The sequence below is a fragment of the Hordeum vulgare genome, chromosome 4H (assembly GCF_904849725.1).
Source record: "Hordeum vulgare subsp. vulgare chromosome 4H, MorexV3_pseudomolecules_assembly, whole genome shotgun sequence".
Taxonomy (NCBI): Eukaryota; Viridiplantae; Streptophyta; class Magnoliopsida; order Poales; family Poaceae; genus Hordeum; species Hordeum vulgare.
The window spans coordinates 443789903-443811395 of NC_058521.1; the positions used below are offsets into that span (position 1 = coordinate 443789903).

At 48.9% G+C, this 21493-nt stretch overlaps 1 protein-coding gene across 2 annotated transcripts in view; it reads right to left on the reverse strand.

Moving 5' to 3' along the window:
- Window positions 1–237: 237 nt before the first annotated feature.
- The window catches only part of LOC123448878 (alpha-N-acetylglucosaminidase), a 31871-nt gene continuing 10615 nt past the window's right edge, over window positions 238–21493 (reverse strand). For both annotated transcript variants that reach the window (XM_045125910.1, XM_045125911.1), the window contains 12 exons: window positions 17827–17933; window positions 17613–17643; window positions 17131–17248; window positions 16402–16452; window positions 16019–16128; window positions 15780–15882; window positions 15556–15654; window positions 8606–8716; window positions 8287–8519; window positions 1314–1551; window positions 1146–1224; window positions 238–688 (listed from right to left, as the gene is read on the reverse strand). In XM_045125910.1, the coding sequence (XP_044981845.1) occupies window positions 453–688; window positions 1146–1224; window positions 1314–1551; window positions 8287–8519; window positions 8606–8716; window positions 15556–15654; window positions 15780–15882; window positions 16019–16128; window positions 16402–16452; window positions 17131–17248; window positions 17613–17643; window positions 17827–17933 (1516 nt within the window). In that variant the 3' untranslated portion in view covers window positions 238–452. The remainder of the gene's footprint in view (window positions 689–1145; window positions 1225–1313; window positions 1552–8286; window positions 8520–8605; window positions 8717–15555; window positions 15655–15779; window positions 15883–16018; window positions 16129–16401; window positions 16453–17130; window positions 17249–17612; window positions 17644–17826; window positions 17934–21493) is intronic.

The window sequence follows — 21493 nt, forward strand, 5'->3', positions numbered from 1 at the left end:
TATTTGCCTCACCAATTAGCTAATCAAATGTAGGGGTAGGTTTCACCTTTTGCTTTGCCCACGGGGTATTAGCAACAAGTACGTGTCACTCATCCGTTCACACCGGAAATGCCACTTCTTATTCGACTTGCATGTGGTAAACATGCTGCCATCATTCAATCCCGAGCCAGGTTCAAACTCTCTACTACACTGCACTTATAAATGAGAAGGCAAGCAATTTTGGCTGAGACTGAAACATCACATCAAAGGTGTGCAGTTTTGTTATGGATCAATGTACATTACCCACTGAAAAAGTATTTACGGTTTAACCTTTTACATGAGGTGAGAATACTTGCGGAATCAAGAGCAGATGTACGGAGTTATAATCTCACGTTCACTTCACAGCAACTCATGTGTACATTATTTTGCTCCATGACAAACAAGCCTCGTAGTTTTGTGGCCCCATCCCACAGCTACCTGAAATACTTTGTAAAGAGAGACCTGGAGATCGCCAAAGAATCACCAATGGCTTTCACAGGGTACAGCTCCTTCCCGGACTGCCATTCGTTAGAATACGAGATCCAATCTCGCCTCCATTCCTCCAGTTGAAAACTCCGGTTCTCTTGGAGGCTTCTGGATAACCGACTGAAGTATTTAGATGCCCTTGGAAGGTAGTAGCTCTTCAGAAGCCCACTCCAAAATTTATTTGCTGGGAACAAGGAATTTTTTGAAGAAAAAAAATCTCTAGTTAGAAATGCAGGGGTGGACTGTCGTATTCATGTGACTATCCTGAATCATCTACTTCAAAATTTACGTTGTACTCCCTCCGTTCCTTTATATAAGGCGCATTTGTTTTTTGATAAAATTCCATAATGTAAGGTTCATTTCTTCTAATTCCTCACAATTCCGTTATTAGCCCTTAAAGAAAGGGGAAGTATCTCTCCCGTGATTGAGTGCGTGTCTTTTTGTAAAGAGAAAGAAGGAAATTATCTCTCTCTTGATTGCGTGTATCTTTTACTTTTCTAGCCTAAATGATTTAGTTGCCACTAATCAATGATTTAACTACGGTTAATTTTGTCCTAACATGTGTATAATTATGTGCCTTGGTCACCATGCAGAAAATAGTACACCTTACATAAAGGAACGGAGGGAGTACTATGTATTACCGTAGTCGTGCAATTTGCTCTGCTCAGTCTTTGTGTCGTCGTACCACATTGTCACCTGTGTTCTAGCATTCCACTCGTACTGATAAAATAGTTTGATTCAGTCCACGATAAGAGAAAAACATTGATCCAGGATCCAGATGCTATATGAGGTGTGCGAAAGAAACCCACCTGCTTCCGTTCGTCTTCCGTCATAGCAAGACTTTTTGCACTTTCCAACCAAGGGCCCAGCAGGAAATTATCATCAGAAGCTAGTAGTGTGTCGATATCCACAATGAGTTCGAGGAATTTCTTCGTGTGGAAGTTTAAACCACTTGAATCCCTCTTTTGGTAGGAACTTATAGCATCATGGTACACTTTATTTGCTAATTTGGACAGTGACTGCCTTGTCAGATCAACGAGGTCATACCTGCGATAACAAGTGACCGTAATATTTATTAGTTAATGACAAATCATGGCAACATAGAAGTTGTCTTATTTAGTAAGCAGTTGAGAATCATAACCAGAACCACAGTATATATTTCTTTCTTCGTATTTAAAAGTACATTCGTATTTTTGTGTGTGGTTGCCCTATTTTTGTCAAAAAAGCTTCACTTTGACTATGATGTACTCCCTCCGTTCCTAAATACAAGTCTTTTAAGCGATTTCACTAAGGGACTACATACAGAGTAAAATGAATGAATCTACACTTTAAAGTATGTCTATATACATCCATATCTAGTCCTCTAGTGGAATCTTTAAAAAGACTTATATTATGAAACGGAGGGAGTACAATGATAGCACCCTGCCTATATGTCTCCCTTTTTTACCTAGCCTCTTTTTCGTCATGTGTACTCCACATACATACATGCCGCAGCAAGCATGCTACCTATAAGTTAGTCCCACGTTTCAGACATTTTTCTTTCCTATTATATGTGAGCTTACACTGACTCCAGTTTTTTCAACTGACTCCACTTGCGCCCTGATCCTTTGACATAACTGAAAACAAACTAAGAGCATCTCCAGACGCGCCCCAACAGGCCCCCGAAGGCCCTTTTTTGTCGCCCGCATGAAAAAAACGACCCAGTCGCGCCCCCAAAAGCCTGTTTTTTGCCGGTTAGGGCCGAATTTGCCGCCGGCGGACCCAGGCCGAACCCGGCGCGCTGGGGGGCGTCCAGGGGTGCCACGAGAAACATTTTGGCGCAAAATCTTTGTGGACCCGCCGAGTCAGCGACTAGGCGCGGTCTCGTCCTCATTGCCTCGTTTCCCGTGAGGAATCAATGCGAAGGCTGCCGCCGGTCAGCCTTCCATTGATTCCTCACGGGCGGCGCAGTGAAGGCGCGCCGACACGCGTCCCGCCCCCTCCCGCCATGGGTATGCATGGCTGTCCCCCGCTCGCCGCCCACCCGCGGCCATATAAGCCATCCCTCCCTCGTCGATGGCCGCACACCTCTCGCCACAACCCTTCTCCCTCTCTCGCCGCCAACGCCCATCTCCCCCTTTCGCCGCCGACGCCCCTTTCTCCACCGATGACCATGGTCGAGCGCTACCCCGACGACGGAGTGGCGGCTAACGGCTTCGGCCGTCGCCATCGGATATGCAGGTGCCGGGTGTTAGAGTTATAATATAAGTCATGTACCCCTTTGTATTTATCCCGTTGTATAAGGGGTTTCCTGCATATGTTCCACACCTGTACATGTATATATATCGGCCTATGGCCTCATGGAAATACAAGTTGCTTATTCCTAACATGGTATTAGAGCTAGGTTAACTTTTGCACGCCGCAACTCGTGTTGTTGATCCGCTCCACGCCGCCGCTCTCCTCTCTGGCTTCGTTCCCGTCAGGCAGCAGCTCCTCCTCGTCACCTCGTGCCCTGCCTCGCCCCAGTCTTCCTTCTGCTCCAGATCGGATCGGTCCAGGACGGGATCAAATCCTCACTCCCGCTCCGGCTCGGATCTATCCAGGACGGGATCGAATCCGGCTCCTTCTCCTGCTGCCGATCCTATAGGATCCCCGCCGCCGCTGATCGTCCTTCTCTCGCCGCCTCCAGCTGACGAGTCCTTCCTGCTGCCGCCTCCAGCCGGTCTCGTCGTCAGCCGCCGCCTCCAGCTGACGAGTCCCTCATGCTGCCGGATCGAAGGGCCGCCGCAGTCCACTGCTGCCGGATTGAAAACCCGCTGCAGGCCCCTGCTACCGGTTGAACTCGTGGGATCGGGTCGCCAGCTCCCATCAGATCGGGCCGCTTCGCTCCGCCCTGCCTCCAGATCGCATCGACGCGGTTTCAGATCGAGAGACTGACCTGTTTTCCCTCGTTGACTGAGTTTCTAAAAAAAATGGTCTCCACCAGCACGCAACGTTGCAGTCCCTTGCTTCCCGTGACTGACGGCTGTGTTGGTAGTTCTTCTGCTGCTCCTGCAAGCTCTACATATGGTGATTGTCGCTCTACACCGACTCCTCTCGTGACTTTCATCGGTGCATGCCGCTCTTCCCCGACACCTCTCGCGACTTTCACCGGTTGTCCTGGTGCTTATGACTCCATGGACTGCTCTTCGCCCACGCGTCTTCCCTTGGCGTTCGGTGCTTGTCTGCACACGGCCTCGATTTCTCCAACGGTCTTTGCAGACGATACTGGACATGCTACACTGCCATATTTAGCGGCTTTCACAGGTGGTGGTGGTCGCTTCTCTCCTCGTGCCATTATGTCGCCTACTTCAGCTGTGTACTTCACCGAGGACGAGATTGCGCGACTTCGCGCCCTGCTGCTTGCCTTCGACTCTCCGTTGTCGGGTGTGTCTACATCGACATCTTCAGTTGCACCCCTGACTGAGCAGGAGATTGGACGATTTCGATGTCTGCTAGCTCCCTCTTTTGTTTCTTCATCGACAGGTTCTGTTGGTTCTACTACGGACTCTTCTGGCATTGTGAGACCACCTTCTACACACGTAGGTACATCTCCGTGGGTTCTTGATACTGGAGCATCTTTCCATATGACTCATGATTCATCCACTCTCTCATCTACTCAGACCTCTTGATTCTCCTGTTCATGTTCTTACTGCTGATGGTACTTCTCTCCCGGTTACTGGCCGAGGCACTCTTAGCACTTCATCTTTTCATGTTCCCGATGTTGCTCATGTTCCTTGGCTTACCATGCAGCTCCTTTAGATTGTTGACTCTAGTTGTCGGGTCATTCTTGACTTTGACTCATGTTCAGTTCTGGACCGTCACACTGGTGCTCTTCTTGGTGCTGGCCCCCGACGCCGTGACTCTCAGGGTCTCTGGAAGCTTGACTGGCTTCACCTTCCATCCGCTGCCACCGCAGCCAGTCTCTCCTCCTCTGTTGCCTTGTCTACCAGCTCTTTTCAACAGTGGCATCATCGTCTGGGTCATTTATGTGGCTCTCGTCTCTCATCCTTAGTTCGACGTGGTCTTCTTGGATCCATCTTCGGTGGTGTGTCTTTAGGCTGTCAGGGTTGTCGGCTTGGTAAACAGGTTCAGTTACCTTATCCTCATAGCGAGACTGTGTCTCAGCGTCCTTTTGACCTTGTTCACTCGGATGTTTGGGGTCCAACTCCCTTTTCCTCGAAGGGAGGTCATCGCTACTATATTATCTTTATAGATGATTTCCCTCGATACACGTGAATCTATTTTATGTCTTCTCGTAGTGAGGTATTATCTATCTATAAGCGTTTTGCTGCCATGGTTCACACTCAGTTCTCTACGCCTATTCGTGTGTTCCGTGCTGACTCTGCTGGAGAGTATATCTCCAAGATGTTGCGTGGATTTCTCGCTGAGCAGGGTACACTTGCTCAGTTCTCTTGTCCTGGTGCTCATCTCAAAATGGTGTGGCTGAGCGCAAGCATCGTCAACTTCTTGAGACGGCTCATGCGATGATGATTGTTGCCTCTCTCCTGCCTCATTTCTGGGCTGAGGCTGTCTCCACCTCCACCTATCTCATCAATCTACAACCTTCTGCTGCTCTACAGGGTGGTGTTCCTTCTGAGCGTCTTTTTGATCGTTCTCCCGATTATTCGATGCTTCGCCTGTTTGGTTGTGTTTGTTATGTTCTTCTTGCCCCTCGCGAACGCACCAAACCGACCGCTCAGTCTGTTGAGTGTGTCTTCTTAGGCTACAGTGATGAGCATAAGGGCTATCGGGATCCTATCGGTCGTCGGATGCGTATCTCTCGGATGTGACTTTTGACGAGCCTCGTCCCTTCTACCCACGCCCATCTTCCTCGACCTTTTCAGTGGAGGATATCTCTTTCCTCACTTTTCCTGATACACCTCTCACCCCCATCGAGCCTTTGCCTATTCATTCCGCTCCCTCTGCTTCTCCACGTCTTGTTGATTTGCTACCACCATCTCCCACGGTTTCCTCTCCTGACATGTTACCGGATTTTGCACCTTCATCTCCGGTGACTTCTACGTCTTCACCCCCCGATTCTACCTTGGCGATCCCCCCTTGCATTGTTCCATCTTTTCCTCAGTGTTACACTCGTCGTTCACGTCATGTGGATGCCTCTGCGGATGTGTCGTCATCCTCCTCTCAGCCTCCCTATGCCTTGCGTTCTCGCCCTCGTCCGCCTGTTGATCGCCTTGGATTTCCCACCGTTGGTGCTGCGAGCCGACTTCCTATCGTCAGGCTGTTGTTCATCCTGAATGGCAGTTCGCGATGGCAGAGGAAATTGCTGCTCTTGAACGCACTGGTACGTGGGATCTTGTTTCCCTTCCTCCCGGAGTCCGTCCCATCACTTGTAAGTGGGTCTACAAGGTTAAGACTCGCTCTGATGGTTCTCTTGAGCGTCACAAAGCTGGTATTGTGGCTCGTGGTTGTCAGCAGGAGCATGGTCGTGATTATGATGAGACTTTTGCTCCTGTGGCCCATATGACCACTGTTCGTACACTTCTTGTCGTGGCTTCTGCACGCCACTGGTCTATATCTCAGCTTGATGTTAAGAATGCCTTTCTTAATGGTGAGTTGCGTGAGGAGGTGTACATGCAACCACCACCTGGGTATTCTGTTCCTGATGGCATGGTATGTCGTCTTCGTCGCTCTCTCTATGGCCTTAAGCAAGCCCCTCGCCCCTGGTTTGAGCGTTTTGCCTCTGTGGCGACTGCCGCTGGTTTTTCAGCGGGTGCTCATGATCCGATGGCATGGTATGTCGTCTTCGTCGCTCTCTCTATGGCCTTAAGCAAGCCCCTCGCGCCTGGTTTGAGCGTTTTGCCTCTGGTGACTGCCGCTGGTTTTTCAGTGGGTGCTCATGATCTAGCATTGTTTATTCACCTTTCTCCTCGTGGTCGGACTCTTCTTCTTCTCTATGTTGATGACATGATCATCACTGGGGATGACCCCGAGTATATTGCCTTTGTAAAGGCCCGTCTTAGTGAGCAGCTTCTTATGTCTGATCTTGGACCTCTTCGCTATTTTCTTGGGATTGAAGTCTCTTCTACCTCTGATGGCTTTTTTATATCCCAGGAAAAGTATATCCAGGATCTTCTTGCTCGTGCTGCTCTTACTGACGAGCGCATTGTTGAGACTCCTATGGAGCTCAATGTTCACCTCCGTGCTACTGATGGTGATCCCCTGCCTAACCCGACGCGTTATCGTCATCTTGTTGGCAGTCTTGTCTATCTAGCTGTCACTCGTCCGGATATCTCTTATCCGGTTCATACTCTGAGTCAGTTCGTCTCCGCTCCCACATCGGTTCACTATAGTCATCTCCTTCGTGTTCTCCGATATCTTCGGGGCACGATCTCTCACCGTCTATTCTTTCCTCGCTCCAGTTCTTTACAGCTTCAGGCCTATTCGGATGCTACATGGGCTAGTGATCCTTCAGATCGCCGTTCACTTTCTGCTTACTGTGTTTTTCTTGCTGGTTCTCTCATTGCCTGGAAGACGAAGAAACAGATTGCAGTTTCCTGTTCGAGTGCAGAGGCTGAGTTGCGAGCGATGGCTCTTTTGACGGCAGAGGTGACTTGGTTACGGTGGTTACTTCAGGATTTTGGTGTTTCTGTCACTACACCGACTCTGCTCTTATCTGACAGTACAGGTGCTATTAGCATTGCGCGTGATCCTGTGAAGCATGAGCTCACCGAGCATATTGGTGTTGATGCTTTCTATGTGCGCGCTGGTGTGCAGGATCAGGTTATTGCTCTTCAGTATGTGCCTTCCGAGTTACAGTTGGCGGATTTCCTGACAAAGGCCCAGACCAGAGCACAACATGGCTTTTATCTCTCCAAACTCATTGTTGTTCATCCACCATGAGTTTGAGGGGGGGTGTTAGAGTTATAATATAAGTCATGTACCCCTTTGTATTTATCCCGTTGTATAAGGGGTTTCCTGCATATGTTCCACACATGTACATGTATATATATCGGCCTATGGCCTCATGGGAATACAAGTTGCTTATTCCTAACACCGAGCTCATGGAGGCTGAGCGCCGGCAGAGTCCCGTAGCCACTGCCGCCCTCTGGAGATGACTGGCGCGCGAAGATCGCGCGCATCCGATCGTTGCTGCCGGAGAGCCACGGCGACCCAGGGCGGGGTGCAGCAAGGACGGCGGCTGGGCGACAACGGCGACGACAACGACGGCGGCGACTACAATTTTTACAAGCTCCTCGGCATGTAGAAGGCTCGTTTGTTTTTTAGTTTGGTTTTTAAATTATGTTTTCAATTTGTACAAATATCAATGAAAGCGCCTAGTTTGGCCGAATTTGTGTCGTGCTTAGCCAAGTTTAATTTTTTTTTAAAGGCGCCCGGGGCGACCTTGGGGGGTGGTGTAAGGTGTGGACGTAAGCAGCTGTGGAACACATGTAGGACATCAAATAGGCAGGAAAACCTTCTCCGTCTACTTGCCAACGACTCTCGTAGGAATGAACAAAATTGTACCCCAGTTTCCAGCCAAAGAAAAACCTTTGTTTCTTTCATACATATAGTTGGTATGATGATCTACATAAATCAGTACGAACAGGTGAAACACCACAACATCTAATCCTCAAAAGAGTCGGTAGTTTAGAAACAACCAGTTCATTTTTTTTGCAAATAGAGCTGACAATGGATCAAAATTTTATAAGCTGACACGAGAAGTCGAAGGATGCATGCCACAAGAATGAGGATGCATGACGTCCAAATGCTTGAAGGACCAATGCTTATGACGAGACATACCTATATGTGAGACTTTTTGAGAGATCATTTCCTGCATTAAGAAATAGTTCAAGGGATTTGATGGCCTCCTCTGTAGAATACCATAGATGCGGTTGTGGTAGGCTTGCAGAGACCTCGCTTAAGAAGAACCTCGGATGTTTCCTCGCAAGTGAGATACTTCTTTTGGAATACTGGGAACTGAAAGAACTTGGACTCATGTCTGGAAATTCAACTATGTAGTCTTTATTGTGATCCTGTGAATAATACATGAAAAGAATAGATGAATATGTCAGCAAGCACTACACAATCGCAACAAAGTTGCATCTGTATGAAACCAAACCGCAATTCCATCTGTGCAATTGTATAGTGTATGATACAGGATTCCCCAAGCTTTCTGTATTTCAACATTTGATTGGCCATATCGCCTATGAGAGTATGTTTTTAACCAATCCTGGCAGATAGACATAGATTAGATGGTAATCAACCTATCAAAATAAACAAGGTGGTCAAGAACTTCAGCAAATGGGAGGAAATATAGACAGAATCAAAGCAGCAATCTGAGCAAAGCCATGGCAAGATAGTCAAAAAAAAAAAGATAGGCACTGTGACACTATCTTTACAACTGTTTGCACCTCATTCAGCTGATGTTAACACGACCAAGTAAAAGATTTCTAAATATTAAAGGAAGGATTGTTTCTCCATTTTTTTTGTCCATCAAGTCTTTTTCGGACGTCATGTTCCCCTTTTGGTACGTCCCTGACTCGCTCCAGAAACCAACTCGGCCGGGCATGCTTTGGGCCTTGGCCCGTCATCCGCTCCAGAAGCCCACTAGAGTGGGTACAATTTGTGTTTATATAACAATAAAAAACGTAAAAATTGGTGCATTGCATGGGTATCAAACTTGCAACCTCATGCGCCAATCCAGAGTGGATATCCAAGTACACTATAGCTAACACATGTGATCAATTAGAGGTTTAGCTCTGTTTACCCATTAGCTCGCACGAGTTATATATGTGCACGGTCTGCTTTTTCTTTCTCTAGCCATCAACAAGTGGTTTGACTAATTATTAATAGTTCTAACGATCAAGGTGGCCGGTTGATTAGATTAGAAAAGTAATTCATTCGCAAAAAAAGAAGATTAGAAAAGTAATTAATCGAGGGCAATTCACTTGCTCTTTCTCTAGGAAGTATCCATGAGCAAGCTGTTTGACTAAATGAAGAGATCTATCGATCAATGTGGCGGTTAATTAGATTAGGAGAGTATAATTAGTTCCAAATATGCTGGAAATTGTACAAGTATACCTGCACGTGTGTGTATATATATAGACTCGAGGCTATGTATCTTTGCATCAAGAGAAAAAGTAGAAAAATAATGGACATGTTACAAACGAGCGAGTACCATGTGCAATTCGTCATGAAGGTGTGTGTGTGTGTGGGGGGGGGGGGGGGTCAGATGGGAAGAAGATGCTGGAGGTGAGGGCAGCATGTGGATGATGGTGCTGGACTGGGAGAGCATTGTGCTGTGTCGTGTTCGAGCTCATCATCTTGGGGTTGACAACGCATGAACATATTATAATTAGATGAACACCACAACCACTATCGACGAGTGTGAAAAAGAGTATAAGTTGTGACACAGGTGAGACGCCATGTTGAAATAAAGGATGTAGATCAATAGAGAGTCTTGAGCAATGCTTATTATACTAGGAACATACAGTACTTTTTCTCCCCGTTGCAACGCACAGGCATATGGGCTAGTAACTACTATCAATTAAAATTACAAGTTGATATTTTTCAAACCCCTTTTTTATAAAACCAATTGTCAACATTGATCTTGTAGATAAGAAAACATCAGTTAATCCCATGGTATTACTGAAAATACAAGAACATAAAGAAAGCCTCAGCAGAAGCTACCTTTAGACCAGATTAATTAAAATTTGATCTTTCAAGTTAAAAACCTTAGTATTAACGCACTAGTGCACATTAACCCTCTATGAAGTTAAAACCTTTAGTATAATGACATAGGAGTTGTTAGGAATAAGCAACTTGTATTCCCATGAAGCCATAGGCCGATATATATACATGTACAGGTTATGGACTATATGCAGGAAAACCACTTATATATTGGGATAAATACAAAAGGGTACATGAGTTGTATTATAACTCTAACACCCCCCCCCCCCTCAAACTCATGGTGGATGAACAACACTGAGTTTGGAGAGATAAAAGCCATGTTGTGCTCTAGTCTGGGCCTTCGTCAGGAAATCCGCCAACTGTAACTCGGAAGGCACATACTGAAGAGCAACAACCTGATCCTGCACAGCAGCGCGCACACAGAAAGCATCAACACCAATATGCTTGGTGAGCTCATGCTTCACAGGATCGCGCGCAATGCTAATAGCACCTGTACTGTCAGATAAGAGCAGAGTCGGTGTAGTGACAGAAACACCAAAATCCTGAAGTAACCACCGTAACCAAGTCACCTCTGCCGTCAAAAGAGCCATCGCTCGCAACTCAGCCTCTGCACTCGAACGGGAAACTGCAATCTGTTTCTTCGTCTTCCAGGCAATGAGAGAACCAGCAAGAAAAACACAGTAAGCAGAAAGTGAACGGCGATCTGAAGGATCACTAGCCCACGTAGCATCCGAATAGGCCTGAAGCTGTAAAGAACTGGAGCGAGGAAAGAATAAACGATGAGAGATTGTGCCCCGAAGATAGCGGAGAACACGGAGGAGATGACTATAGTGAACCGATGTGGGAGTAGAGACAAACTGACTCAGAATATGAACCGGATAAGAAATATCCGAACGAGTGACAGCTAGATAAACAAGACTGCCAACAAGATGACGATAGCGTGTCGGGTCAGGCAGAGGATCACCATCAGTAGCAGAGAGGTGAACATTGAGCTCCATAGGAGTCTCAACAATGCGCTCATCAGTAAGAGCAGCACGAGCAAGAAGATCCTGGATATACTTTTCCTGGGATATAAAAAAAGCCATCAGAGGTAGAAGAGACTTCAATCCCAAGAAAGTAGCGAAGAGGTCCAAGATCAGACATAAGGAACTGCTCACTAAGACGAGCCTTGACAAAGGCAATATACTCAGGGTCATCCCCAGTGATGACCATGTCATCAACATAAAGAAGAAGGAGAGTCCGACCACGAGGAGAAAGGTGAATAAATAATGCTGGATCATGAACACTGGGTGAAAAACCAGCGGCAGTCACCATAGAGGCAAAACGCTCAAACCAGGCTCGGGGGGCTTGCTTAAGGCCATAGAGAGAGCGACGAAGACGGCATACCATGCCATCAGGAACAGAATACCCAGGTGGAGGCTGCATGTACACCTCCTCACGCAGCTCACCATTAAGAAAAGCATTCTTAACATCAAGCTGAGAGATAGACCAGTGGCGTGTAGAGGCCACGGCAAGAAGTGTACGAACAGTGGTCATATGAGCCACAGGAGCAAAAGTCTCGTCATAATCATGACCATGCTCCTGCTGAAAACCACGAGCCACAAGACGAGCTTTGTGACGCTCAAGAGAACCATCGGAGCGAGTCTTTACCTTGTAGACCCACTTACAAGTGATGGGACGGACTCCAGGAGGAAGGGAAACAAGATCCCACGTACCTGTGCGTTCAAGAGCAGCAATCTCCTCAGCCATCGCAAACTGCCATTCAGGATGAACAACAGCCTGATGATAAGTAGTCGGCTCAAGAACAGCAGCTCCAGCGGTGGAAAAGCCTAAGCGATCAACAGGCGGACGAGGACGAGAACGCAAGCCATAAGTAGGCTGAGACGAGGATGACGGCACATCCAGAGAAGCATCCACAGAACGTGAACGACGAGTGTAACACTGAGGAAAAGATGGAACAATGGAAGGAGGAATCGCTAAAGTAGAATCGGAGAGTGGCGACGAAGAAGTCACCGGAGATGAAGGTGTAGAATCCGGTGACATGCTAGACGAGGAAACCGTGGAAGATGGTGGCGACAAATCGACTGGAGGTGGAGAAGCAGAGGGAGCAGAATGAGTAGGCAAAGGCTCGACGAGTGTTATAGGCGTGTCAGGAAAAGTGAGAAAAGAGATATCCTCTACTGAAAAAGTCGAGGAAGATGAGCGTGGGTAGAAGGGACGAGACTCATCAAAAGTCACATCCCGAGAGATACGTATCCGACGACCGATAGGATCCCAACAACGATAGCCCTTATGCTCATCACTATAGCCTAAGAAGACACACTCAACAGACTGAGCGGTCAGTTTGGTGCGTTCGCGGGGGGCAAGAAGAACATAGCAAACACAACCAAACAAGCGAAGCGTCGAATAATCGGGAGACCGATCAAAAAGACACTCGAAAGGAACACCACCCTGTAGAGCAGCGGAAGGCTGGAAATTGATGAGATAGGTGGAGGTGGAGACGGCCTCAGCCCAAAAATGCGGCGGGAGAGAGGCAGCAATCATCAATGCACGAGCCGTCTCAAGAAGATGACGATGCTTGCGCTCAGCCACGCCATTCTGAGCATGAGCACCAGGACAAGAGAATTGAGAGAGAGTCCCTTGCGCAGCAAGAACACCACGCAACATCTTAGAGATATACTCGCCAGCGGAGTCAGCACGAAACACACGAATGGGAGAAGAGAACTGAGTATGAACCATGGCAGCAAAACGCTTATAAATGGACAACACCTCACTACGAGAAGTCATGAAATAAAGCCATGTGTAACGAGAGAAGTCATCTATGAAAATAATATAGTATTTATGACCCCCTTTCGAATCGAAGGGAGCCGGACCCCATACATCGGAATGGACTAAATCAAAAGGACGCTTAGACACTGACTCACTATGTGGATATGGTAACTGAATCTGCTTGCCAAGACGACAACCCTGACACTCTAAGGAGGCATCTCCTGAGACAGACCCCAGAAGACCTCGACGAACTAACAACGACAAACGAGAACCACACAGATGACCAAGTCGATGATGCCACTGCTGGAAAGAACCAGTAGCCGAGGCGACCAAAGCGGAAGAACTGGCGAGAGAATGGGCGGAGGAAGGAACATGAAGCCAGTCCACCTCCCAAAGGCCCTCAGAATCACGGCGGCGAGGGCCAGCCCCAACCAGAGTGTGCGTGCGACGGTCCTGGACAGAACAAGAGTCAAGATCAAGGATGACACGACAACCAGAATCAGCAAGTTGAGCAGCGGAAAACAAATTCATGGTAAGTCGAGGAACATGAGCAACATCAGGAACAGAATAAGAAGGAGTGGTAAGAGTGCCTCTACTAACGACAGGAAGGGGAGTACCATCAGCGGTGAGGACATGAACAGGAGAATCAAGCGAACGAAGAGAGGACAGAGTGGAAGAATTAGAAGTCATATGAAAGGAAGCTCCAGAGTCCAGAACCCATGGGGATGTACCTGACTGTGTAGAAGGTGGTTGCTCAGTGCGGGAAGCCTCAGTCACAGAACCAGCAGTACCCGTTGAGGAAGAACCTGAAGCAGCGAGCAGACGCTTAAGTCTCAGAATATCCTGCTCAGTCAAAGCGATGGCTGAAGCTGTCGAGGTAGATGACGAAGGCGCGGGAGATGGTGACCGCGCCTTGCGCAAGTGTTTCTTCTTCGTGTAGCAGTTCGGCTCAATATGACCATCATTGTTGCAGTAGTTACAATGTGGACGGGGGCGACCTGAGCCGCCAGAAGGAGTGGGCAAGAGCGGCGGAGCAGTCGAGCGAGAAGGGGTCGGTGCCGCAGGTGGCGTAGAAAAAGTCCGAGCAGCGAGCACCGAGGGAACCTCCAGCAAACCAGCACCACGTAAGCGAGTCTCCTCAGCACGAATCTCAGAAAGCGCCTCCATGAGAGAAATACGGCCACGAGCAAACAACTGAGCACGCCGGGGCTCTTACGGAGCCGAGACAGGAACTCGTAGACGCGATGAAACTCCAAGTCGGCCTGTACAGCCTGGCAACAGGGGCAAGTACGACAACCAGCACTGCGGAGAGAATCAAGCTGGCGCTAGATAGCAGAACTCTGTGCATAGAAGTCATCCACAGTAGAGTCACCCTGATGAAGAGCATGCTCCTGACGGACCACGGAGAGGTATAGGGCATCACCAGAGGGCTCATAGCGCTGACGAAGGCGGGTCCACATCTCAAAGACAGTAGGAAGGCCCAGAAACTCAGAAGCAAACTGAGGCAGAACACTAGCAGTGAGAACAGCGGCAGCACGAGCATCATCATCAAGCCACTGGGTGTAAACGGACAAAGCATCACGATACACCTGAAGAGCCTCCTCATAAGCCAAGACCTTCTCATCATAAGCACTCACAGCGGTCTCATCAGCAAGCTGAGTCGTATCCTTTGCGGCCTGAGAAGCATCCGCAGGAAGAGCCGGTGGGATCGGCGGGGTGGGAGCCATGGGAGGAACCGGACATGGCGGACAAGAGACCTCGCCGGAAAGAAAACCCCATAGGCGGATGCCACGCATGTGAATGCGCATGAAGCCAGTGAACTCGGTGTAGTTAGTGCCATCAAAGATCACTGGACAACGAGGAACAGCAACGTAGCCGGATGCAGCAGACATTTTTTTTTTTAGTCAACGAAACGCGTCAGACAACAGGACTCGATCTGGCGATGGGGGAGCCGCCTCGAGCTGGGAGAGCCTGAGAAGCGATCTGGTGCGGATGGAGTCGAGGGCCAGGGGCGGCGCGACCTGAGGAGATGGGACGCGGCCGCCTCTGCTAGTGGAAACCGCCGGTGCCTCTAACAGCCTGGAACCGCTGGGATCGGGACAGGCCGAGGCTTCGAGATCCAGCACCGCAACGGGGTCGTGGCGGGTCGCGTCGGGAGGAGTCGGCGGCCTCCAGTCGTGACTTCGCCTGGAGCCGCTGGGATCGGGGCGGGCCGGGGCTTCGAGATCCAGTAGCTTCGACGGGGGCGGCTGGATCACGGGAGTGACGGGATCCTGCGGGAGATGGAGCCGGCGGGATTGGATCAGGGACGAGCGGCCGGCGGCTGTGACGGAAAGAGAGGCCGGCGGCCGTGATGGAAAGAGGAACAAGCACGAGTTGCGCGTGCGAAAAAAAACCTAGGGCTCTAATACCATGTTAGGAATAAGCAACTTGTATTCCCATGAGGCCATAGGCCGATATATATACATGTACAGGTTATGGACTATATGCAGGAAAACCCCTTATATATTGGGATAAATACAAAAGGGTACATGAGTTGTATTATAACTCTAACAGGAGTAAACCATAATTGGTTAGACAACATGGACCATGCATATTAGTAATGTGTACCTCAACTTTGACCTTTTGACTACGGAATGCCATTTCAGACATAAGCTCATAAACAACTGGATTGTGCTCTATTCCCTCCATACACATGCCAACACCAACCTAAATAAAGGGAAGGATCAAATGTAAGTACCCCATTAGATTTTTTTTCTAAGTGCTTCTAGGGAAAGAGCAAAGGAGACCCTTGCTATTAGTAAATATACGTAAGGAATGAAAGTAAAATGTACCATTGTTGAATTGTAGCTTGTACGCGCATCAACGGGGCCAGATGAAATTGAATCTAGTACTCCATACATTTCAATATTACCACCAAAATTGTGTAACATGCACCTAGTTTAAGAAATGATCATTAGTTAACTATTTAACTTCGTTGGCACAACGTTACCTAAGTATTTTTATACTAATAGTGATATGTAAGAACATAACAAGTTTGAGAACTGGAAAAGAGGAGAGAAAGAAGACATACCAGATGTATGGTACACCATAGAATTGAGAGGACGTTTGCCATATGGGCTTGACATCAGCAAATAAATCAAGGACCATCATCTTACCAATTGGAACAGAATGAAGTAGTGCCTGAAAGGTAAAAGAAGCAAGATTATCCGCATCTAGACGATAGGCAGCAGCTTTACTTACAGAAGCTCACATGCTGGTGTGTTTCTCCCATGTGATATAGATGTACGTATTATTATTTACATGATTTTCTTACTTCACATTTATTTGAACTTAAATGTATGACTTTTCTACTACAAGTTAAAACTAAGGTATGCGCTAATCCTTATTTTACAAGCAACCGCATTTCTGTCAGTGCTAAAGATACAAAAAATCAAAGCCAAAATAAGAACTTACTTTCATCTGAGACTCCTTCCAGAAAACTGCATCCGAGTAGAATAGCCAACCCTGAACAGAGTAAAGGAGCTTTGGAGATTATAGTACTCTTTAAATTTGCCAACTGCGTGCTCACGGAAATCATTTCTGTTAGAAAAAGTAAACTGTGACTTGGAGTGAGTGTCTTTTCACTGCTCAATCACAGGGCAGCATTTCACATCATCTTTTCTTTTTTTTCTACAAACCAGGTCAGGCGACAACATGAATATGAGTAATTCCTACGCTTAGCTTCACTATATTGTGTGCGTACTGTATTTCAGTACGTTGTTCATCTACTTACTCCCCCCCCCCCCAATGAGTTGAAGAAAATGCCAATGGGGTGGGTGGTGGGACGTGCCATGTGTGAGGCTCTGAGCCATCGAGAGTTGTAGGGCAAGTATTCTTTTAACTTGATAAAAAATGCATGAGGTGTTCCTTGAGTTTATAGTATCCATAACAAACTTAGCCAATAAATAATGAAAGCAATAACAAAAAAAGATATGCTAAAGCAAGTATGTAAAGAGAAAGGGAAATGACTAATTGGTTGCTTCTTAATCTTGCGGTGTGGCCACCTGGCCCCAAAAGGCGTCCATAACACCCAATTGACACAAATTACTAGTGTACTATATTAAGGACTTGTTGCTGTTATAGCAAAATTAAACGCACATCCTTTACATTTTTAAATGTCAATGAAGAGTACAAGCAGCACACCTGCATTAACCACACTGCATCCTTGTTACCTCTCGACATTGCTTCATAGATAGCAGAACCAAGTGATGAAATATATGTCGGTTCATTGGTCGGTGGTGTATTTTCATTGAATGTGTCACTGAAAGAAATAACTTCGACTGTAAAGCATGCAATATGCACTTGCTCAGTTGCTCTATAAACTACAAAGCCAAAACAGTGCAGTGGGCAATAAACATAGATACCCCGTACCATAAATAAACAGAACGCCAAACAGGTGACATGTTAACAAATGTCAGACATAATGCACCAAGAATGAATATGTTCTTGGAGTAACTGATGGTAAAATGTTGTAAATTTTAATCTCGAAATGCTATGCCCTAAAAAGTCAATGGAGGGAGTGGTATATTGTATTCAAGCCATGTAATTCAACAAGCAGTAACTAACAGAGTATAATTGCAACACACTAATGCAATATTGTAGAGGAGCAGATTAGTATGAGTTACCAATTATAGATGCTGGTGATGTCACCATATTCTGCATGTATCCAAAAAGATGGGGGGGGAAAAGGTAAGACCTCGAAGTATAGGTTATGAAAGCATACATAAAAAGTGTGGTTTAATTAGTTATTCAGAAACTTTATGAAGCTATCCAGGGGGACAGTTGCATGAAATTGGACCAAATCAAGTACGGTATCTTTCTACCGATAGAAATTTGGACCTTTCATTTGTTGCTTGATAAAAGCCTGCCCCACATCAATAAACAATGCATCTGAAGGATCAAGAATATAAGTGCAGCACCACCTAGGGTTACCATCAATAGTGTTCCTGAAGCAGAGAATGTGTAGAATGTCAGCATCAATGCGTTGAAGTGGAAAAGTCTGCAATCCAGAAATCCATGTCAAATAAGTTTGCTTACTGAAATGCTAGTCAACTGATGTTTTAATTTTTATAGCTCAAAATCAGACACAAATACTGTCAGCTCACGTTGATTTGATAGTTCAAGTCTTCCAGTACTTCAGACTAGTGTGAAGAAACCCGCAAAAGAGAAACTAGTGTGAAGTTGAATCTGATTTATTTATTTATTGACGCGTCAACGGCGGGCTTACGCCGGCCTGAACCATATATTATACCACAAAAAACAAGTACAGAAGAGAAGTGACAGGCCCAGACTTGGCCATTCAGAGATTAGAGATGGATTCAGATAGGAAACATGGTGAAGCAGTGCATGACACAGAGATTAACTACTCCCACAGGAAGGCTTCACTCGAATTAAGCAATTATATAGGAATGGAGACTATGTGGATCAGGCAAATGGGCCGATAGTCGCCTCAGCCTGGAGCTCGGTACATGACCTCGACCCCTTCCAGCGGCTGGTCCGGCGCCTGCAGGCCACTGCCCGCGCCCTTACGAGCTGGAGCGCCCGCTCCACGGGCAGTATCCGGGACAAGCTGGCCATCTCCCGCGAGCTGATTGCCCGCTTCGACCTCGCGATGGAGACTCGCCCGCTCACCCCATCAGAGGTTTGGTTGCGCAGGCAGCTCAAGCAGTCATGCCTCGGGCTCGCCTCCCTGGAGCGCACCATCGCGCGGCAGCGCGCCCGTATTACCTTCCTCGCGGAGGGAGATGCTAACACGAGCTTCTTCCACCGGCAGTGCACCTACCGCCGCCAGAAGAATCGCGTGCATAGCCTCCTAGTTGATGGACAGGTTCGGACTGATCACGAGGAGATGGCCCAGGCCGCATTTGAGCACTTTGACGGGCTCCTGGGCACTGCGGTGGCCCGAGAGCACACGCTTGACCTGGCGCAGCTCATCACGCCCGGCCAGCTGGGCAGCCTGGACGAGCCTTTCACTTCCGAGGAGATCTGGGCTGCGGTGTGCCGCATGCCGCCCCACAAGGCACCGGGGCCGGACGGGTTTACCGCCGAATTCCTGCGCGCTTGCTGGTGCATCATCAGGCAAGACATCCTGGACGCCTTCGAGCAGCTGTATGCGCTACGAGGAAGAGGGTTTGGTAAGCTCAACCAAGCCCTGCTCACCCTGCTGCCCAAGCGAGCGGATGCACACAAGCTGGGAGACTATCGGCCCATTTGCCTGATCCACATAGTCGCCAAGATATTCGCCAAGGTTCTGTCGATGCGCATCGCCCCCAAGCTCGATAGCTTGGTGAGCCGCAACCAGAACGCCTTCATCGCCGGACGCACGCTCCACGACAACTTCGTGCTCGTCAGGCAGTCTCTGCGGATGCTCCAGCACCTGGGCGCGCCGTGCATCATGCTCAAGCTCGACCTCACGCGGGCTTTCGACTCCATATCCTGGCCGTTCCTCTTCGAGGTCCTGCGCCAATATGGCTTCGGCGACAGGATCAGGGAATGGTTGTCCATCCTGCTCTCTTCGGCCAGCACGCGAGTTATGCTCAATGGAGTACCCGGCCCCCCGATCTGGCACAGGCGCGGGCTGCGCCAGGGCGACTCCACATCGCCGCTGCTCTTTGTCCTGGCGGCCGATGCGCTGGCCCGCCTCATGGACAGGACGCTCCACACCGGCATCCTCAGGCGCCTGCACCCCCGTCGCAGCATTCCGGCAATTTCTCTATATGCCGACGACGTGATGATGTTTTGCCACGCCGAGATGGAGGAGGTTATTGCTGTGAAGAGCATCTTGGGCATCTTCGAGACCGCATCTGGCCTGCGGGTGAACTACGGCAAGAGCTCCGCCACGACCCTGCATGGGGGTGAGGATGCCGACGCCCTGCTGGAGGCGCTGGGCTGCCAGCCTGCGGCGCTGCCCATCACGTACCCGGGCATCCCGCTCTCCTCTCGCCGGCCCTCAGCGGCACAGATGCAGCCACTGGTAGACGCCGTCGCAGGCCGCCTCCCGTCCTGGAAGGCATGGCTCATGAACAAGGCAGGACGGCTGGCATTGGTCAAATCTGTTCTCAGCGCGATCCCGATTCACCAGATGCTGGCTCTCTCGCCCCCGAAGAAGACCCTGAAACAGCTTGAGAAGATACAGCGCGGCTTCCTCTGGGCGGGTCGTGAGGCTGCAATGGGAGGGCACTGTCACGTCAACTGGCGCACTGTCTGCCGGCCGCTCGCCTACGGCGGGCTGGGCATTCGAGACCTGGAGCGCACGGGGCTAGCGCTCAGGCTCCGCTGGCTCTGGCTATCGAGGACGGATGCCGACCGTGCATGGCAAGGCCTTGACCTACAGTTCTCCCCTGAGGAGCGCGGCCTATTCCATGCATCCACCCTCATGCTAGTAGGTGATGGCCTCACCGCTCTGTTCTGGGAGGACCGATGGCTGCATGGGCAGTCAATTCGCGAGCTTGCGCCACTCCTATACCTATGCATCCCCAAGAACAGAAGAAAAGTGAGGACAGTGGCGGAAGGCATCGCCGGCAATGCCTGGGCCCGTGACATCAGAGGTGTGGTGGGCCTGCAGGAGATAGGCCAATACTTGAGGACATGGCAGCTCATCGCTCGGATCAATCTGTCCTCGGAGCCGGACAAGCTCATCTGGAAGTGGACGGCCAACGGCATCTACTCGGCGAGGTCTTGCTACAGGGCAACCTTCCATGGATCATTAACATGCCACTCTTGGCAGCTCATTTGGAAAGGTTGGGCTCCCCCGAAAGTCAAGTTCTTCCACTGGCTTGCGGATCTGGACCGCTGTTGGACCGCAGCCAGGCTTGCGCGCCGAGGGCTCCCTCACCACACTCGCTGCCTCCTATGCGACCAGGAGCCCGAGACTATCCGGCACCTGCTGATCTCCTGCTCCTTCGCGCGGCAGGCATGGCATGAGACGCTGTCCTGGCTGCACCTCCCGGCCCCTCTGCCGATGCACGACGCTTCCATCCAGGACTGGTGGAGTGGGGCGCGAAACGCCACCCCCCCACCGCTCCGCAAGACACTGCGTTCTGTCGCGCTGCTGGTCCCCTGGATGATATGGAAGCATAGGAACACGTGTGTGTTCGATCACATACCTCCGTCGCTGAACGAGCTCTTAGATAGGATTCAAGATGAGGTTAGGTGTTGGGCTCGGGCTGGGGACAAAGGGCTTAGGGTAGCTTTGCCCCCAACCTGGGATGTCCACTAGACCTACATGTAACCGTGCTGTAACTTCCTCTTCGGAGGCTGTACTACCCCCCCTTTTCAATGCAAAGAAACGCAAGGCTTTTGCGTTTTCTCAAAAAAAGAGTCAGGTTGTAAGGTACTGGATAAGGAAATACCAGGATCCCATTGACTTGTTACTTTTTTTTTCCAATGAAAATTTCCACAAGGAATTAGTGCATTTGCCTTGTGATTGATGTTGGATAGGAACAATAGCATGTTGAATCCCAGGAAAAGTGTGCAGCGCTTTATAATAAATCAAAGCAATGCCAGA